At 40.2% G+C, this 19,735-nt stretch overlaps 1 protein-coding gene across 6 annotated transcripts in view; it reads right to left on the bottom strand.

Moving 5' to 3' along the window:
- GART (phosphoribosylglycinamide formyltransferase, phosphoribosylglycinamide synthetase, phosphoribosylaminoimidazole synthetase) overlaps positions 1–19,735 on the bottom strand; it is a 28,763-nt gene that overhangs the window by 2,800 nt on the left and 6,228 nt on the right. For 3 of the 6 annotated variants that reach the window (XM_032631035.1, XM_032631034.1, XM_032631037.1), the window contains 18 exons: positions 19,135–19,230; positions 18,486–18,660; positions 17,294–17,405; positions 16,157–16,225; positions 15,105–15,230; positions 14,170–14,257; positions 13,527–13,612; positions 13,170–13,338; positions 10,321–10,552; positions 7,821–7,915; positions 7,421–7,530; positions 6,494–6,692; positions 5,237–5,488; positions 4,925–5,077; positions 3,122–3,328; positions 1,898–2,035; positions 670–800; positions 281–422 (listed from right to left, as the gene is read on the bottom strand). In XM_032631035.1, coding sequence (XP_032486926.1) covers positions 281–422; positions 670–800; positions 1,898–2,035; positions 3,122–3,328; positions 4,925–5,077; positions 5,237–5,488; positions 6,494–6,692; positions 7,421–7,530; positions 7,821–7,915; positions 10,321–10,552; positions 13,170–13,338; positions 13,527–13,612; positions 14,170–14,257; positions 15,105–15,230; positions 16,157–16,225; positions 17,294–17,405; positions 18,486–18,660; positions 19,135–19,230 — 2,580 coding nt within the window. Of the gene's footprint in view, positions 1–280; positions 423–669; positions 801–1,897; positions 2,036–2,439; positions 2,499–3,121; positions 3,329–4,924; positions 5,078–5,236; positions 5,489–6,493; positions 6,693–7,420; positions 7,531–7,820; positions 7,916–10,303; positions 10,553–13,169; positions 13,339–13,526; positions 13,613–14,169; positions 14,258–15,104; positions 15,231–16,156; positions 16,226–17,293; positions 17,406–18,485; positions 18,661–19,134; positions 19,231–19,735 lie in introns of those variants that run through there. The other 3 variants (XR_004349741.1, XR_004349740.1, XM_032631036.1) reach the window with 3 other exon arrangements.

A 19,735-nucleotide genomic window follows, 5' to 3' on the forward strand; every position in this document is an offset into this window, starting at 1 on the left:
AATATTTATCCAGAAGATGAAATAATATGTTTGCAGTAATGTGAAACCAACCTAAGCTACGTTAGAAACCGTAATTACAGCAGGCCAAAGAAAACTGATAGAGACAGCAGGATAATAAATCATTATTCTTTGTGCTAAAGGCAAAGGAAATTCAGTTATGACGTGTGTCAAAATAAACCGTCACAGTAAATACCATGACTGGGATTGTATGGCAAGTTCACCACCCTATAGCCCATTTTCAGTCAATTCCTCAATGTAGTATCAAACTCTTTTTGCTTACCATTCCATTTTCTGACAAAGGGGCCAGATAAAATTCTCATGAATCCTGCAAGACAGACTATGTCTGTGGAGAACTCTTCAAGGACTTGGTCTACTGTAGTGTCAAATGCTACACGATTTTTATATAATTTATGATTAATTACCTAGAATAGAAAAAGATAAGTACAATCCATTTCCAACAAATTACCAAAAATAATTTAAAACTCAACCTTTATATAGACTATACTTCACCTCCTTCTGAAGATACACGTGATGTCAAGAATTAAGGAATGGACAGGATGAATATAAAGGCAAGCTCAGCACCCGCCCCAAATCCAGGCATCCGAAGAACACTTGGGGGCAGATTATGAGTGTAAATAATCTTGAAGGATACTTTTCAAAGTAACTTACTCTGGTGGGAATTCCGGCTCTTTCTGCTTTATCTAAGCCAGACACTGCAGCTGTGTTGGAGATCACAACAACAATGTGTGCAGAGCTACTTGGCTCCCTAGTGCTGTCTATGAGAGCTTGGAGGTTTGATCCTGAAAAAGGGAGAAAAGCACAGGTGAGTGCACACTTCTTTAAAACGTTTATACCATTTTGAATAGGGAATGGTCAAGATTTTTGAATGAAAATGTCTTAGAAAAGATTGGCAAAATATGTGAGGCTTTAAAATTCCGTTCCTCTTAGAATAATGGATTAGTGTCTTACAAAAACATAGGCACTCCTGGTTCAAGGATACGTAATTGCTCCTGCAAAATAATATGATTTAGCATACCAGTAGAAACAGTATAACATGATTTTAAAACTGATTGATGAGGAATAAGCTGCTTAATTAAGTAAAAAAAATCAACCCTCTGAAGAAGAATAAACCACTATGACCCTTACAGTAGTTTCTTTGCTTTACCATCAACTTGGGTCTAAAGTATATTGAAACCTTAAAATAGACTTGTAAAGCAATTATACTTCTGGGAAAGTTAACCTAAAGAAATAACCAGATATGCACTTACAAACTTATTGTATATTAAAAGAATGTTCATAGCAATGTTACTTAAAACAGTGGACGGAATTCCCTGGCCGTCCAGTGGTTAGGACTCTGCTCTCACTGCTGAGGGCCTGGGTTCAATCCCTGGTCAGGGAACTAAGATCCCACAAGCTGCATGGCATGGTGCAAATAAAAAAAATAAAAAATAAAAGGAAAAAAGAATCATACTATATCCATCCATATGAGAGAATACAATGCTCTTAGGACTTTACCCCGCTGTCCGCAGAGTCAAACACAAATTTTGTATTGTTACTATTAACAATTTAAAAAAGCCTCAACTGTCCTAAGACTTTTCAACTACAAAGCTATGATTCAAAAGAAGTTGGAATTTCCATTCTGTCTTTTCTAGCTTCTCTCTCTTCAACCATCTTCCCCACACCCTCTACTTTTCCTTTAGAAGCTGCTTCAAATGCCTGAGAAAGTGGAAAGACTGAGGATGTAGAAAAGATAACACTCCTTAATGATACCTAGCCCCAGTACTAAGAGTGTTCTCACAGTCGGAAGGAGGTTTTTTTTTTGGGGGGGGGGCGTGTGGGTGGGAGAAAAGGAAGAGCATTTCTACAGCTCTATAGTAAAGAGGAAGCCACATCTCACCTGTCCCAGATATTAAGACAGCTACTCTTGCCTTTTTTGGTTGAACAGAGACATGATTTTTCAGGGTGCCATTCTCCAACACTGATCTATTTATCTGCATGGTTTCAATCAGATGCTTGACTTTCACACGAGGAGAACCTTTGTTTCAAACACACCCAATAAATAAAAAAAGAACAACTGTGAATTAACAGTAATATGGAAAGAGAAGTATTCTATAAAAACTTTAGAGTACTGTATTTTATTCTGAAAATAAGATATGCAAGGACTAAAATAATACGTTTGCTTTACTTATCGTCACTCATTCATACAAACTTCCTGATGGTGAACGTATATAACTGCCCACTTCAACTAAAAGGTACAGCACTATATCTAAACATAAAGTGGATATGTTACTGCCTGCCAGTGTTCTGTCTCCCCTTTCCCGCAAGTCTTGCATCCACAATAGTGCTATGACCTCTTGGCTTCAAGGGGAGGCATGTGACCCAAGCAAGGCTGTTCAAAGACTTGATATAGGATGTTGAGAAAGAGAGGGCCTCTCTTACTGCAATGTGAGTTGAAGGATGTGGGCTCAAGACATCTTTCCGGTATTTGGAGAGCCTGCCTGAAAGTGAAAGCCATACAATAAAGGGATGAAAGGCAGATACAGACAAAATTAACAAGCCTTGACATCTCTGTTAGAGAAACTGAGTTGGTTTTCTGTCAATCTGCCGATTTCTAGTACTGCTAACAGGGTTCTAAGTCATACACAGTACTGGTCAGGGTACTTGCTCACTACTCCTTGAAGTGAGCTGAACCACAAAGCAGAGCCTGAGACAAGGTCTTACATGCGAGGTGATTACTTTGGGAAGTGATCCTAGGGAACCAGAATGAGGATGGGCAAGAGCCAATATAAGAGTGTGTTATTAAACTGGTCACCACTGTGGGCAACTGGGGCTTGATTCCACTGAGACCCTCAAAGGAGCCATGTAGACTGTGCCTCAGAACCGCTCCCTTCTTCTGTCCCTAAAGTGGGCATTTATTCACTAGTTCTCACCCCGCTGGTCAAGGGCTGTCCTGCAGGGTGTAGTTGTGCATATGTGACTGCTACACAGAGGTGCCAGAGCCCTGAGGCAGAAATGAAGAGATGCATGGTATTACTGGCATGGGTGTTTTCATGTTACAGCTGCGTAAAGATAGTTGCCTATCAATGGCTTGAAACAGAGCAACTAAATAAGGAACAGTTACCTTCAGGACATGCGACCACTCTGCCGATCGCCCAGGCTTCTTCCTTGTGCTGCTGAATATCCTGCAGAATCTGCTGTGTCAGATCCTTTGATACCACGAGGGCAGCCCCAATCCCACAGTTAAATGTTCTGGCCATCTCTTCTTCAGAGAGGTGTCCTTCCTGCTGTAACCACGAGAAGATCCTGGGGATCCTCCAGGTCTGGGCATCTGAAAACAGGCAAGAGTTGTTCAATTAACCTATTATTGACACAAAGTATAGAAGTATGTACATATACAAACCTATGGAAATTAAAACCAGCACTGCTATTTTATAGAGGGTAAAACTATAAACGGGCCTTTCAGAAGTTTTTTTGGGATCCATTTGTACCTCAGGCATTAAGAACACTTTTCTTGTCACACTTGGCCCGTATTCATGACTGAGTGAAGTTTTGTGCTGTGTTAACTAACTAGAGTCTTAGAAATCCCCTAATGAATTAGATGCTCTAATGGCTGAATTCCAGTAAAGGTCGGCATACTACCCTTTTGTGAATGTGAAAAAAAAATCTAGATTTAGGTGTAAGAACCTATCCTCTAATACAACAAAAATCTCTAATAAAAAATTTTAGGTAATACCTATATAGACACACACATAAAATTCTTTTTTTTTTTTTTTTTGGCCCTGCTGCATGGCTTGCAGGATCTTAGTTCCCTGACCAGGGACTGAAACCGGCCATTGCAGTGAGAGCACTGAGCCCTAACCACTGGACAACCAGGGAATTCCTAACCAATAAGTTTCCTGAAACAGCAATCTTCACTCATTGTCTCTGTATCTCTGCCATCACCTCCCCCCCCCACTCCAATATATGGGGGGTGGTATCCTCACCAAGCTGCTTTTTGACACTGCTAACCAGTGTCATGTTGAAATCTTTGCTCGGAGTTGATACTTTTACATGGTTTACTGCCTGATTTTGACTATTCTTTTTTAGAAATTCTACCTCTGCCAAACTTTAAGGTGGGTGGAATATTGAGGAACAACCTTTTGGTCCCTCCTATTCTCTCTGTGATTAACTATTACTATCTGCATATAAGTACCCAACTTAACTTCTGCTCACAAAAACACTACAATAAATACTTCAAAGATGTAAAACACTGTATTTCCACTTCCTATTCCAAATCTACTCACCTACTAAACTAGAAACTTGTGACTTCTTTTTTCCTTCTAAGCACAAAATGATTCTCCAATCTGTTTCCCTTCTCTATGCCTTGGTTCAGGTCTCCTTTATCCCCTGCACAGACTATTTAATAACTACCACTTCCCTTCCCAGCATGTTCCTGATTCCATCTTGATAGAGCTTGAGCTTACTGACCCCCTTGGAGAATCTGCTTAAAGAATTTCATCTAAGTCAATCACACGAGGACTTTATGCCTTATAAACACGGCTAATGAAGTGAGAAAAGGTGGAAAAGGGTCAGTCCTATTTTTTCCCCAAGAAGCCCCAATGATTTAAGAATTTTCCAGGTAGGGACTTCCCTGGTGGTCCAGTGGCTAAGACTCTGCACTCCCAATGCAGGGCGCCCGGGTTTGATCCCTTGTCAGGGAACTAGATCCCACATGCCACAACTAAGAGTTCGAATGCCAAAACTAAAGATTCCGCATGCCACAACTAAAAAGATCCTGCATGCCAAAACTAAGACCTGGCACAGCCAAATAAAAAAGAATTTTCCACATAATCATATGTGTACTAACTACCCATAAAGTTTCCTTCCACAATGTATTTTTTCTCATAACAGTTTTCTGAGCAAACGTTCTTTTTAGCAACCTTACCTAAATCCACCCCAAATTTCTGAGGCAGGACTCTGGGGATGTTTTCTAGCAATCCCCCACCGGTAATATGTGCAAAGGCCTTAACATGTCCTGAACGCAGGACAGGTAACAGTGAATGGCTGTAGATTCTGGTTGGAGTTAGAAGTAAATCACCTGTATATTAGGAAGATGAGACAAAAACTTAGTCTATGAATATAAAACCAAAATATATGCAGTTTGTTCCATTCTAACTTTAAGTAATGAAAGCCTAACCCAACTAAGTGGTTGCTCAGACATTCCCAAGCAGGAGAGTTTAAATGTGAGTATGTTTACCTAAGGCCTGGCCACCACAGCCATCAGGTGCTGGAGAGGAGTACTGAAGGGAAGATTTCGCTACAATTTTCCTCACAAGGCTAAATCCATTGCTGTGAAGACCAGATGAAGCTATTCCAATAACAGCGTCCCCTTCAGTGATTCTTTCCAGGTGAGGGAGTTTCTGATCCCGCTCCATTGCACCAACGGCAAAACCGGCTAGATCATACTCTCCAGGAGGGTACATGTCAGGCATTTCTGCCGTTTCACCTCCTGGCAGAAAGAGAAAACAAGAGCAAAGAAATCACCAAATACTTATAAACCTGTCTAGGAAGTAGTGACACCAGCTACTCTTCATATGAACAATTAAACAAAAGCTGTATTCCACAAACATCTAAGCATGATTTCAGGGGAAATAGCGCGAATTTCCACAAAGGGTGAGTATAGCCTCCAAACATCATTATTTTTACGGGATGAATACTCAGTTGAATATGACACCATTTCTCCAGCAGTTAGTTTCAGAAATGCTTTCACCTATATTTGATCTTTACAATCACTCTATGTTCCAATAATGATACAGGCTTAGAGAAGTGATTTAATCAGACCTGCCTAACTCTAAATGCCCTGGCCTAAAAAATATGTCATAGTTCATATGACCACCATACTGTGTAAAGACAGGGTCTAGGCAGGCAGATCCGAATTAGGAACTGTTCTCAAAGACGGCTGAAAGGCAAGTTTGGCTTTGGGGACATACCTGTCCACAGAAATGGTAATATAAAACAGGTAGTTTTGTTCCTTGGTCAACCTACAAATTAATTGTGTTCAAAATTCTCATGTATGTATTTCATATTTCTGTAAACCTTGGGTACATTTTATTCTTAGTGTCATTTCTGTGGGAAAATAAGGCTTAAGTTAAGACTCAGAAAGCCAAGACCCGATCTGCCTCTGCTGCAGGGCCATAAGGAGGAAACAGCCCCCTACCCTGTCTGTCCAGGAGGCCACTGAGAGAGATGGGAGTGAGATGGTGGCTAAGGATCAGGGAGAAGATAAGGCCTGGGCAATGGTGGAGTATGAGTCTCAGTCTGGGGACCAAGCCTTGAGGGGAGGGTTTGAGGGCACAAAGGTCTAAGTTGTCCTTAGGTGGTATCATCTATATTTTACTTGCCTCGTCTCGTGACACAGTTTGTCTCGTTAGGTATACTGGTAACCGATCATGTTTGTACATAGGGCTGAAATACATAAGAAGGTGTGATGTGTGATTAAAATGGATGATCATACCGAGGAGAGCACATCCGGCTTTTTTACAAGCTGTAGCGATTCCAGCAACAACAGCTTCAGTTGTACTGGGGTCAAGTTTTCCACAGGAAAAGTAATCGAGGAAAAAGAGGGGCTCCGCTCCTTGTGCCAGAATATCATTTACACACATCGCAACCAAATCTTGACCAATGGTTTCATGTTTATGGCACTGTTGGGCAATCTACAGAAGAATATAAACATCCACATAAGAGAATAAGCTCCAAACTATATCTTGTCAATTATCAGTGGAGGCTAACAATATTACTGACTTTTGGCTAGGTGCTCTGAACACCTAACGACAAAAGAACACTAAGTTCCGATAAGCTACTTGGTCCGAAAGTATTCCCTTTTCTCCCCTAAGATAACCCTTCTATCTGGATATAGTCTCACCAACACTGTGTTATTAGAAACACGTAGCTATTGTAGCCAACTGTATGATTACTTGGTGTGGTTCTCTTTAGTGCATATATGTCAAGAAGGGAAAGATATGTATTTTATTTGTTTATTTATTTATGGCTGCACTGGGTCTTCGTTGCTGCACGTGGGCTGTTGTGGCGAGCGGGGGGCTACTCTTCGTCACGCCGCGCGGGCTTCTCACTGCAGTGGCTTCTCTTGTTGCGGAGCACGGGCTCTCGGCGTGCGGGCTTCAGTAGTTGTGCCACGCGGGCTCAGTAGTTGTGGCTCGCGTGCTCTAGAGTGTAGGCTCAGGAGCTGTGGCTCACAGGCTTAGCTGCTCTGCGGCATGTGGGATCTTCCCGGACCAGGGCTTGAACCCTTGTCCCCTGCATTAGCAGGCGGATTCTTAACCACTGCGCCACCAGGGAAGTCCCGAAAGATATGTATTTGATACACAGTAAATTCTTTCGTATCTTTCATAAAAGGCCTTTACTCACATAAGTGTCTGATTACCTTCAGTTTAGTTCCAACGCCGTCTGTTCCACAGGCCAGAAGAGGATCGTTGAAACCGGCTGCTTTCAAATCAAAAAGACCAGCAAAACCTCCAAGATCAACATCACAGCCTGTTGGAGAGAAAACTAATTGCTTGCTGCATTTCAACAGCAAAGAGTTGATCAAGAAAGCAGATATTAAAGGGGTATACATATCCTTTTGAGTTTAAGATCATGGGTAAGAAATGCTTTTAGTGTTAGAGATAAGAAAGCCGAACACTATGAGTTTGGCTTAAATAGGGCAAAACTTACAGCAACTTGGCATTAATCTGGAACATTTTCCTCAGTAAACTACAAAGCACAAATCAATACACAATGTTTGTCACAGTTAATGAACTAGCAAAGGACAGGCCCTGACTTACCTGGTCTGGAGGTGGCTTTTGCTAAAGGCTTAATTTTCTTGACCAGCATATTTCCAGCTGCAATATCTACCCCAGAGTCCTTGTAAGTCAGGCCCCTAAAGAGTTTAAAAAAACAAAAGACATCACCTAAATGCCAGGGAAGAATTATTTTAACCTTAAAATATTATTTAAAGCAGAAGATATCACTCGTGATTTTCATATCCCCCAATACGCTGGGCCATATCCAGAGATTTTGATTTAGCTGGTCTAGGGCAGGTCCTAGGAATTGAAATGTGTTTAAACAACCTCCTCAGTTGATCATCACTATTTGGAACTTCACTATTTGTAACTACTTCTCTAACTTAACTATTTCTTCCAGAAGTACTTGTCACAGGCAGTTAAATATACCAATATTTGGCCGTAATATTTCTCTGTTCAATTTTGGTATGGGAAGGAAAGGAGTGCCAAAACGGAGTCAAAAAAGTGAAAATTAAGATTATAAGGACTCTACAAAGAAATCCCTCAATAATGAAACTGAGCCCTTACTGCAATAATAGAGAACTGTATGTTTCCTTATAACTAAAGAAATAAGATTTAAAAAACTCTAAAAAAAGCAAAACCAGGTAATGATATTCAGTGCATCATTTCCATCTATAATAGCGCCAACAAGTTGGAACAGTACATTTAGAGATCGAGTTTATAAATGGCAATGTGAGTTCATTAGTCTTGCCTTACAAAAATGACAACTCTGGATTAGTGGGATTCAGGGATACGTGAAGAAATATGTCAAGTTTTATTAGAAGCAAGGTGCCAGGGTACAGACTTGAGAGAAATGTGGCAGTTAACTCCAATAAAGTTAGCAGTCTGGGGTCATGCTTATATAGGAAACGAAGTTCTACTGGTTGAAAACAACTCTTTTGTCAGGTAGCAATTGGCACTGTAGCCTCTCATCTTCTTCATCTTTGAAGAATCAGATGAGTATTAAGATTTCAAGTCACTTGAAATAGGTCATTTCAATAGAATCTAGTCATTTTAAAATAAAAAATAAAATTTTAGCATGGTATTTTAATGTTCAAAAAAAATTCCATTATTTAACCTGAAAAAATTTGCCTATCGGTAACAATGTAACTTGAATTAAGTTGCTAAAAATTTCTCATTTTGTCCTAAAACACATTTATTTCTCATAGATGAACTCAATGAGCAATAGTAATTGTGATGAGGTCAAAATACCCACATTTGCAGTTAATAGTTCATTGATTTTACAAAGGAATAGTTAGTTGTATATGACAATAAATGAATCAATAAAGGGTTACAAAATACATTTCAGTAATAAATATAAATCCAGTGACCAAATGAGATGGCCAAAATTTATAGTACAATCAAATAAAGTTGCAAAGTTAGACAACCAATATTTTCATCCTGAATTCTTTGACAAAATCATGAACTAAGATAAATACAACAGGGATTTCCCTGGGGGAACAGTGGTTAAGAATCTGCCTGCCAATGCAGGGACACAGGTTCGTGCCCTGGACCAGGAAGATCCCACATGTGTGGAGCAGCTAAGCCTGGGCGCCACAGCTACTGAACCTGTGCTCTAGAGCCTGAGAGCCACAACTGCTAAGCCCGTGTGCCACAACTACTGAAGCCTGTGCACCTAGAGCCCGTTCTCTGTAACAAGAAGCCTGCGCACCACAACAAAGAATAGCCCCTACTCGCCACAACTAGAGAAAGCCCACGTGCAGCAATGAAGACTCAATGCAGCCAAAAGTAAATAAGTAAATAAATAAATTTATTAAAAAAAGATAAATACAACAGTAATATATAAATATATGATAACTCAAGGAAAAAAAACCTTCCCCCTTCTTTATTGATGAATAATTGACAACTGATTGCATATATCTAAAACGTACAATGAGAAAAAAATCTTTCAACAGCACTGATCTTATTGAGTTTTTCAAACATGAGCTACCATGAAGTTTTTTCCATTTCATTTGAATATTGCTGTAACTAGTAGTTTCAATTCAAACTAAATGCAAATCAAAATCAGATCAGTCGGGCTTCCCTGGTGGCACAGTGGTTAAGAATCCGCCTGCCGATGCAGGGGACACGGGTTCGAGCCCTGGTCTGGGAAGATACCACATGCCACGGAGCACCTAAGCCCATGAGCCACAACTACTAAGCCTGCACTCTAGAACCCGCGAGCCACAACTGCTGAAGCCTGCACACCTACAGCCTGTGCTCCGCAGCAAGAGAAGCCACCACAATGAGAAGCCCGAGCACCGCAACAAAGAGTAGCCCCTGCTCGCCACAACTAGAGGAAGCCCACACCAGCAACGAAGACCCAACACAGCCAAAAATAAAATAAATAAATAATTTATATATATATAAAAAAATCAGACCAGTCTCATAGAGTTAAGAATACAGAATGACAATGACTTAGTACAGGGTTAATGGAGTTTTCTACATCACCATTTATGCCAGTTCTGAAGCTGTGCTATAATCACCTTAGTCAGAAGTTTACCTGGGCTGCTGGAGGAAAGCTATGGCATGATAGCCAATGTCCTTCCTATAAATGGCCCCCTCAAACTTTATAGCAGCTAGTCCTTTCTTGGCTTCTTCAAGGGCTGAGATGAGATTTTCCCGGATGGCCGTTACTGTAAGGACCCTACCCCCGTTAGTCACCACTTTGCCATCTTTCAGGGCAGTGCCTGCTTGGAACACCTCTAGTCCTAAAGCTTGAGCCTCAGGAAACCCTGTAAGAGAGCATATTTGACATATCAATTGCAGTAATAATATTCTACACTGTGGCTTATAATTTCCAGAAGTTTTTTTAAATAAAATCTTTATTTCACTTAAATGAATCTTCACAAGAATTCTATCAGAAAGGAATTAATGTAATATAGTAAATACAGCCTTTCTCCTAAGAACAGTCTGTTCTGCTCTAGGGTGATAACTGTATTACTAAAACCTTGTGTTATCATAAATCTCATGTAAGAATGATTATTTCAATAAGGAAGGGAAAAAAAAGAAGCTAAGCCCTGAAAAGTTTGAAACTAGAAGCATAAAGTTATTTTCTCCTGAAAAGTTAAAAAAAAAAATGAACAAAATCTAAACATCATGAATAAATCCTGCATTTTTTCTTTTTTGTTTTTGCGGTACGCGGGCCTCTCACTGTTAGGGCCTCTCCCGTTGCGGAGCACAGGCTCTGGACGCGCAGGCTCAGTGGCCATGGCTCATGGGCGCAGCCGCTCCATGGCATGTGGGATCTTCCCGGATGGGGGCACGAAGCCATGTCCCCTGCATCGGCAGGTGGACTCTCAACCACTGCGCCACCAAGGAAGCCCTAAATCCTGCATTTGATCACATTTTTTACTGAAGAGTAAAAGAATATCTTTTTGCTTTATCATAGCCAACTAAATGAAGTTGCTTTCTTTTTTAAAAAACCAGTAAGATCATTGCAATGCAAAACATATTCTTAATCTTTTCCCTAATACAACAATTGTAAAATTTTAAGACAAATATGATTTAAATTAGGTTTAGGGCTCAGCCTAAAAGAAAATCCCTGGCTTCATTTTTTCTTTTGGCTGCATTGGGTCTTCGTTGCTGTGTGTGGGCTTTCTCTAGTTGCAGCGAGTGGGCCCAGTAGTTGTGATGCACAGGCTCTAGGGCATGCAGGCTTCAGTAGTTGTGGCTTGTGGGCTCTAGAGCACATACTCAGTAGTTGTTGTGCACAGGCTTAGTTGCCCCGTGGCAAGTGGGATCTTCATGGACCAGGGATCGAATCCGTGTCCCCTGCACTGGCAGGCAGATTCTTAACTACTGTGTCACCAGGGAAGTCCCCTGCTTCATTTTCTTTTGAATTAGTTTTAAGATCTCACATATATATTTTACATTTAAAATATTATTAGACTGTGTTTTCTAAATTCTGAAATGACCAACACGGACAGTTTATAAAAAGACAACCTCTTAATTAAAAAGAAATTTTTTTTCCTTATTAATTAATTTATTTTTGGCTGAGTTGGGTCTTTGCTGCTGTGTGCGGGCTTCCTCTAGTTGTGGTGAGCGGGGCCTACTCTTTATTGTGGTGCACGGGCTTCTCATTGAGGTGGTTTCTCTTGTTGTGGAGCACAGGCTCTAAGCTCATGGGCTCTAGAGCACAGGCTCAACAGTTGTGGTACACAGGCTTAGTTGCTCCGTGGCATGTGGGATCTTCCCGGACCAGGGCTTGAACAGATGTCCCCTGCACTGGCAGGCAGATTCTTATCCACTGTGCCAGCAGGGAAGTCCCCCCCCAAAAACTTTCATGTCCCTAGTTTGTCCTTTTCCATTTCTCTTTTAGCACCATATTTGGTAATCTGTTAATACACATCTTCCCTAGGTGTTTTTTTTGTTTTTGCTGTATCAAATTTTCTTTAAAACATTTTTTTATTGTAGTTGTTTATAATATTGTATCTTCTCTAGGTGTTTTTATTTTTTTAAAATATTTATATATTATTTATTTATTTTGGCTGCTCTGGGTCTTAGTTGTGGCATGCAGGTTCTTAGTTGCGGCACGCGTGCGGGATCTAGTTCCCTGACCAGGGATCGAACCTGGGCCCCCTGTATTGGGAGCGCAGTCTTACCCACTGGACCACCAGGGAGGTCCCTCCAGGTGTTTTTATAACATAGGGGCGTTCAGTCACAGGTACTCAAGTATGTGGTGGTATCAGTAACACCCAATATTGGGGTGTCAGAAATAACTATGACACCTGTCACCCCAATCTTAGGGAAATTTCACCAATACAAAAGATCTTGATTCTATCCCTTCCCTTTCTTCATTTTAAAAGGCAATCAGCTCCTAACTGCCCAGCTGCCATGTGTGGGATGCACAGGGCAATGGACTTACTGTCTGGGTAAGACAGTAAATAGGGTGTTTGTATCAAACACAGTATTGGGGTATTAAGGGAGGCCAAATGACAGACTGCTAGGGATTTTAAAGGTCTGGTGTTGGCCTTATCGTGCTGGAACTTATTTATCCTTGATGTAATTTATATTAAAGTTCCTCCAACTCTCATACATTCCTATTATCTTCCTGGCTCTTGGAGGATGGACGAGAAAAGCAGCACTGGATGATTCTCTGGAAACTTAGCTAGGCCCACTTAAGTCTTCGCTGTGCAGGAAGAGAAACAGACGGCAGTTCTTTAAATACAGTAATTTTGGATATCTGGACACCCGTATCCAATAAGCAACATGCTTATGTTAGAAACCCCTAAAAGGTTACTGATGTCTCTAAACCCTTAAAAGGAACACAACATTGAATGGGACAAAGGCCTACTGTGGTACTGGTCACTTATCACATTGCAATCCAACCTTTTGTTCTCTAATATTCACCTGTTATCTCTACACCTTTGGTGTAGTCTCCTGGATAACCTTTACTTGCCATGACCACAGTTACGGCAGTGCGGTTGTCAAGCCAAACAGGCAGAGATGTGCAGAGCAGGCCATCTAAGGTAGACTGAATCACTTCATAAAGGTCACTTTTAAGAAGTGGGAGGATCACCTGGAAAAACATAATCAACATGGCAACTGAGAGAAATTTCAGTTGTCCTTAGACATTTTATTCACTGGGATACCAGAACTTGCATATGTTTCTCAAAGGTAATTATTTCAAGGCTGATAAATCCTAAGATTAAAACAGCACACATATTCTACAAAGTAACACTTTATATTATTATCTTTATTACTTACTTGGCACTCTGGATCACCAAAACGGCAATTAAACTCCAGAACTTTTGGGCCATCCTTGGTCAGCATTATACCAGCATAGAGGATACCTTCGTTAAAAAATGGAAAAAAAAAAATCTATAATGAAGACACTGTATTGTGACTGTGAAAATCAGAATATAAACTTATAGTACTGAAAGTTTTGGAATGGCCGTAACAAATGTTATAACAGTGGTCAATTAAAAAAAGAAAATGGTGGGCTTCCCTGGTGGCACTGTGGTTAAGAATCCACCTGCCAATGCAGGGGACACGGGTTCGAGCCCTGCTGGGAAGATGCCACAGGCCGCGGAGCAACTAAGCCCATGTACCACATCTACCGAGCCTGTGCTCTAGAGCCCGTGAGCCACAACTACTGAGCCCACGTGCCACAACTACTGAAGCCTGGGCACCTAGAGCCCGAGCTCCACAACAAGAGAAGCCACTGCAATGAGAAGCCCGCGCACTACAACGAAGAGTAGCCCGTGCTTGCAGCAACTAGAGAAAGCCGTGTGCAGCAACAAAGACCCAATGTGGCCAAAAATAAATAATAATAAATAAATTTATAAAAAAAGAAAATGGTGCAAACTTACTTTATAAATAATGTCCACAATGACATCAATATGCTTACCTGTGTATGGCACACCCTCCTGCTGCATGCCATCCACTGTCTTCTGAAGAATAGTATTTTTAATTTCTAGCAACAAATCCTTAGAAACCTAGGGAACATAGAGACTTATTTAAATGTAACTGGTATTTAACTGAAAAAGTCCTCGCCCACACTGAGGCTCCTTTGTATACTTATAGTATATTCTATGCATACCTCATTAGCCTATAAATTGAGAATCTAGAGTTTATAAATTAATTGTAGAAATTATTGCACATGCATGCTGCAACTAAGAGTCCACATGCTGCAACTGAGACCCAGTGCAGCCAAAATAAATAAATAAACAATTTTTTTTAAGTAAAATATATATATAAATAAAATCACTTTTACCAAATGGTAGTTTTAATACACAAAGTCTAAAGTAAACCCTGTTTGGTTTTTAATCTTTTACTTAAGAAAAATATCTAAAAGGCACCATATTATTAGCACAAACAATTATAACTATCAGCAGTGAAAGGAAATGGGTGAGTTTCTGAAGTGCTAATCTATTTATAATACGCTCAATGCATATTTTTCATAAACATTGTCAAGGAATTGTTTGGAAACATGCTCTATCCGTTATGAAGTAGAAAGACTAGAAGAACAAATGGTAGTCTGACCTGGTTCTCAATTCACCATACCCACTCTTACTGAGCACTTGTGTATAGGGCCCTGGATATCCAAAGATGAATAAGGAGGGGCTAGAAGGATCTGTTCAATCGATACTTAAGTTAGTTCCTCAAAGGCTTTTAGAAAAGGTTAGTTTTAGAGTGAGACCAGAAGAGACACTTTTCATTTAATAGGAAAACCAATTTGCTGATTAGTAATATCATTTACAGAAAAAAAAACAAAGTGTCTAAGAGCTCTTTGAGAAGACCAAAAAATGACTACTGAACTTCAGCTGAGCCTCTGTGAAGTACCTGAGGTGCTGGACAATAGGCTCCCATTCCCCCTGTGTTGGGGCCCTGATCTCCCTCCAGCAATCGCTTATGGTCCTGTGCTGGGGGCATAGGGGCCACAGTCTTTCCATCAGTGAAGCACAGACACTGTAGAGAAAACAAACGGTCCACTTAACCTTAAATGCCAAAAAGTAAAAAAATAATTTAATAAGGAGAACTATATGTAACTTAACTCTAATTAGAGGAAAAGTTTTCTTTTTTAAAGTAAAATGATTTAAAACATAAATAACCCTAAGTTTCCTAGATCGAGAATCAAAAGATCCTGTATACTCTGTTCTGAAGGATCTGTAATTTTTGAGCTAGGTTGGGGGGCGGGGCGCTACTCTCAAAGTAAAAAATTTCAACCTTTCCCCTGTTTAAATAATGGGTGATATAAATCCAATTTGCCTACTGCTACACTGGGGATGATGTAAGTCCAATTTGCCTACTGCTACACTGGGGTTGATTAAAAGAAGATAAATTCTTCGGACTTCCCTGGCGGTGCAGTGGTTAAGAATCTGCCTGCCAATGCAGGGGACACGGGTTCGAACCCTGTTCTGGGAAGATCCCACATGCTGCGGAGAAAACTAAGCCCATGTGGCACAACTACTGAGCCTGTGCTCTAGAGCCTGTGAGCCACAGCTGAGCCTGAGAACCACAATCACTGAGGCCATGTGTCACAACTACCGAAGGCTGCACACCTAGAGCCTGTGCTCTGCAACAAGAGAAGCCACCGCAATGAGAAGCCCGCGCATGCAACAAAGAGTAGCCCCGCAGCTCTCAGCAACTAGAAAAAGCCTGCGCAGCAACAGACCCAACGCAGCCAAAAATAAATAAGCTTATATATTTAAAAAAAAGAAGATAAATTCTTTTTTCATTTGTATCTGAAATACTAAACGTATACAAATTCCTGTGTAACTGCTCAGTTTATGCTCTTGGATGAAGCGACCAGAGTAAACCAAGCCTTTTTTGGGATCATAGGTCAGATAACACAGCTTATACTCTGTAAAAGTCCAAAAGATGAATATACATACAGACACCTCTTCTCCTTCAAGAAGTTCTTCAATGACAGTTGTTTCTCCAGCTTCTCCAAAAGCTTTATCCTTATTGTCGGTAAAAACAAAACAAAGAGAAATAAATTATAAGCTTTTACTATTTACTTAATTGGCTGTTGTCATTTTGCACCATTTGTATTATGAACCAACACACTAGTATTATAATTTCTCTTTCTCTCTCTGAAAGCTGCAAAGGAACATATATAAATGTTTCCTATTTTAATTTTATTTATTTATTTGTGGCTGCATTGGGTCTTCATTGGTGCACACAGGCTTTTCTCTGGTTGCCCCGAGTGGGGGCTACTCTTCATTGTGGTGCGTGGGCTTCAGTATTTGTGGCTCGCGGGCTCTAGAGCGCAGGCTCGGTAGTTGTGGTGCGCGGGCTTAGTTGCTCCGCGACACGTGAGATCTTCCCAGACCAGGGCTCGAACCCGTGTCCCCTGCACTGGCAGTCGGATTCTTAACCACTGTGCACAAGGGAAGCCCGAATGTTTCCTATTTTCAGAGTTGCAATGATGTAGAGTTAGCACTGGTACAGATGAGATGAACACATCATTTAAACTCTTCTGGGGATCCAGGTTTCCAGTTTCAAATAAGGTTAACAGAAAAACAGATGTTTTCATCATTACCATTTAACTCTTATTTCTGACCTATAATTATGTTTGCTTATAATAATTATACTAATGTCTGTGAAAACAGATTTCCACAAGGGGGAGAAACCCACAACAACCAAGAAGGATCATAAAAAGCTAAGTATATTAATTCATTGCTTCACTTTTCTTAGACCTGAGACACAAAGGATAAATACTTTTTTTGTCCTCATGGATTGTTGAGTATTTATTTATATGTTCTGTAGTCTGAGGACTTTCTACTTTTCAGAGCAGACAACAAAGGATGCTAAACAGAACTTACTTGCAAAGAACAGAATCATAGTTTAGCCATCAGTGTAGATGTGTAATAACCCTTTTATAGAGATGGATTATAATAAATAGTACTATGAAAAATAACTGTTTGCTATACGTTTTCCTTGCCTTGAGGAATATTTGTAAGCTTAACAGTATTTATTTATCCAGTGTGACTAGAAAATTATAAACTTTTTAAGAGGGATCAACTTACCTGCATAATCTCCTGTACAGCTTTGCAGGCCTCTTCTTTGTTCTTTGCGACAACTACCCCTTTCCCAGCTGCAAGACCACTGGCCTTCACAACCAAAGCAGGGAAGTCTGCACTGTGAAGACAGAGTAAATTTTAATATCCAATAAATCTTTAAGATTCAAAAGTTTAAAATGCTTTGGAATTGTGTAATAATATGCTATAGCAACAACTGAAAAGCAGAAAAAAAAAAAACTGCTAACACAATTTTGATGTACTTCCTGCCAGGATTTTTTTTCCTATGTATTCCTTTATAGTTGTGGTCATATGGTACATACAGTTTTGCTTTTCTCACTTATCATGAGATCATATAAGCAAAATCTTTGGGGGAAAACAGCACTTGCATAGCATGAATATGGAATGACCTTTTAAGATACAATACAAAGTAATGAATCATGCTCTCCTTCAAGTAAAAGATGCAGCTGTATAAGACCAATATAAGCATGGATACACAGATCATTTCTCCAAGTACACATAAGAAACTGTTGTTGGTAGTTTCTTCTGTTGAGTAGAACTGGAGATCTAGAAGGAGACTTACCCAAAGTAAGTAACAAAATTGTTACTTGGAAGGTATCTGGCTACTAGGAAATAATAAAATTCAATGTAGGATGAAGAAAAAACAAAGAATGAAACTGACCCAACTAAAAAGAAAACATACCAGGTAAAAAGGAAAAGTGTCAACAAAAATAGGGGGCAAAGGCATGTATCTACCAACATTCATTTATTGCTCAATGTTCTCCATATAATAGAGAACAGGATGTTTAATTTTAAGATTTAGGATTGAACAGTGGTGGCAGAAGGCCAAGTGATGATTCCTCACTCTAGTTAATTATTGATGAAAAAAATCACTATCCTTTATGTGGTAAGATGCCACTGTGTCAATTTGGCTAAGAAGGAACACCTATACAACCAAATGTATCCTTTTCCCCTAGAAACTATTCAGCAACAAACATTAAAAAATTTATCTTAAAAAAAAAATTTATCTTTCTGCAAGACCGCAAGAGTAAATCCCATTTTATTTTGATGTTGGAAAAAGGCAGTCTACATCCTATGAGTTTTCCCCTAGAATTATCTTACTAAAACTCGTAACATAAAAGTGACCCGTATATTCAAATATCATATAACAAGTGCCCTTCACAGGCTATCTTCTATTTACCTCATAATGAAGCAGCAGGCTTCTTCAGCTTTGGTGAAAGGTCTCCACTGTGCAGTTGGGATTCCATGTCGGTCCATAAACTCTTTGGCAAATCTCTTGCTGGACTCTAACTGAGCTGCTTCTGCTGTAGGGCCAAAGCACCGCACTCCTGCAGATGTCAGGCTCCCAACAATTCCTAGGGATGGAAACAAGCAGCCGTAGCCCAGCTCTCTGCAGGGCCTTTTCATTCTGAAGAATTAGGATCAGGCTAAATATACATTGAGATGAGGCAAATGGCAGAGAATAACTATGTTTTTCATGTTTTATATAGGATATAAACAAAATGCTACTGACACATGATTCAAATCCAACAAAAATCATGTGTGATATTCAAATATATGGATTATTAAATAGACACCAGAATAGAGCAGAATAAAAACAAAATATTTCCTACAGCTGCAAATTTGATCTCTCATTCAAATTTAGTCTTATTATTCATACTACTGATGCTTGGGGGGGGAATCCTAGAATCCATAAATTTCAAGAGGGTGAAAGCTTTTTCAGTGTATTATATTAGAAATCCTCATCTGTAAAATGTATTAGATGAGATGATCTCCATGCTCCTGTTAGCACGGTGTATACCATAATAATAAACAGAAATGAACTTTACCAGCAGCCAGAGGTGCCTCTGGTCCAACAACTACAAATTCAATTTTCTCATCTTTGCAGAACTGTGCAAGGGCAGTGTGATCACTGATTGAGATGTCTGTGAAAAGAAAAAAGAAACAAACCCACCTTGTTTATAAAAACATTCTTTAAGTTAACTGTCTATCTGAAATGTAAGTACTATACTTTGGTATGCCTATTTTTTTTTTTTTGCGGTACACGGGCCTCTCACTGCTGTGGCCTCTCCCGCTGCGGAGCACAGGCTCCGGACGCGCAGGCCCAGCGGCCATGGCTCAGGGGCCCAGCCACTCCGCGGCATGTGGGATCCTCCTGGATCGGGGCATGAACCCATGTCCCCTGCATCAGCAGGCAGACTCCCAACCACTGCGCCACCAGGGAAGCCCTGGTATGCCTATTAATTGTTGGTTTTCTTTTACTGGTACAGATGAGTTTCACCATGAGAAATTCAGAGCACAGTACATCAGGCTAACCAACAAAGCTCAGTTCTCTGCTTTGTTATCACTACAGTGATAGCAGAGAACTGAGTAAGTTTTCCAAGAGCTATACTTTCTTGACTATGGTGTTCATGTTGCCAGTGTTGATTG

Source organism: Phocoena sinus, chromosome 4 (genome assembly GCF_008692025.1).
Source record: "Phocoena sinus isolate mPhoSin1 chromosome 4, mPhoSin1.pri, whole genome shotgun sequence".
Taxonomy (NCBI): domain Eukaryota; kingdom Metazoa; phylum Chordata; class Mammalia; order Artiodactyla; family Phocoenidae; genus Phocoena; species Phocoena sinus.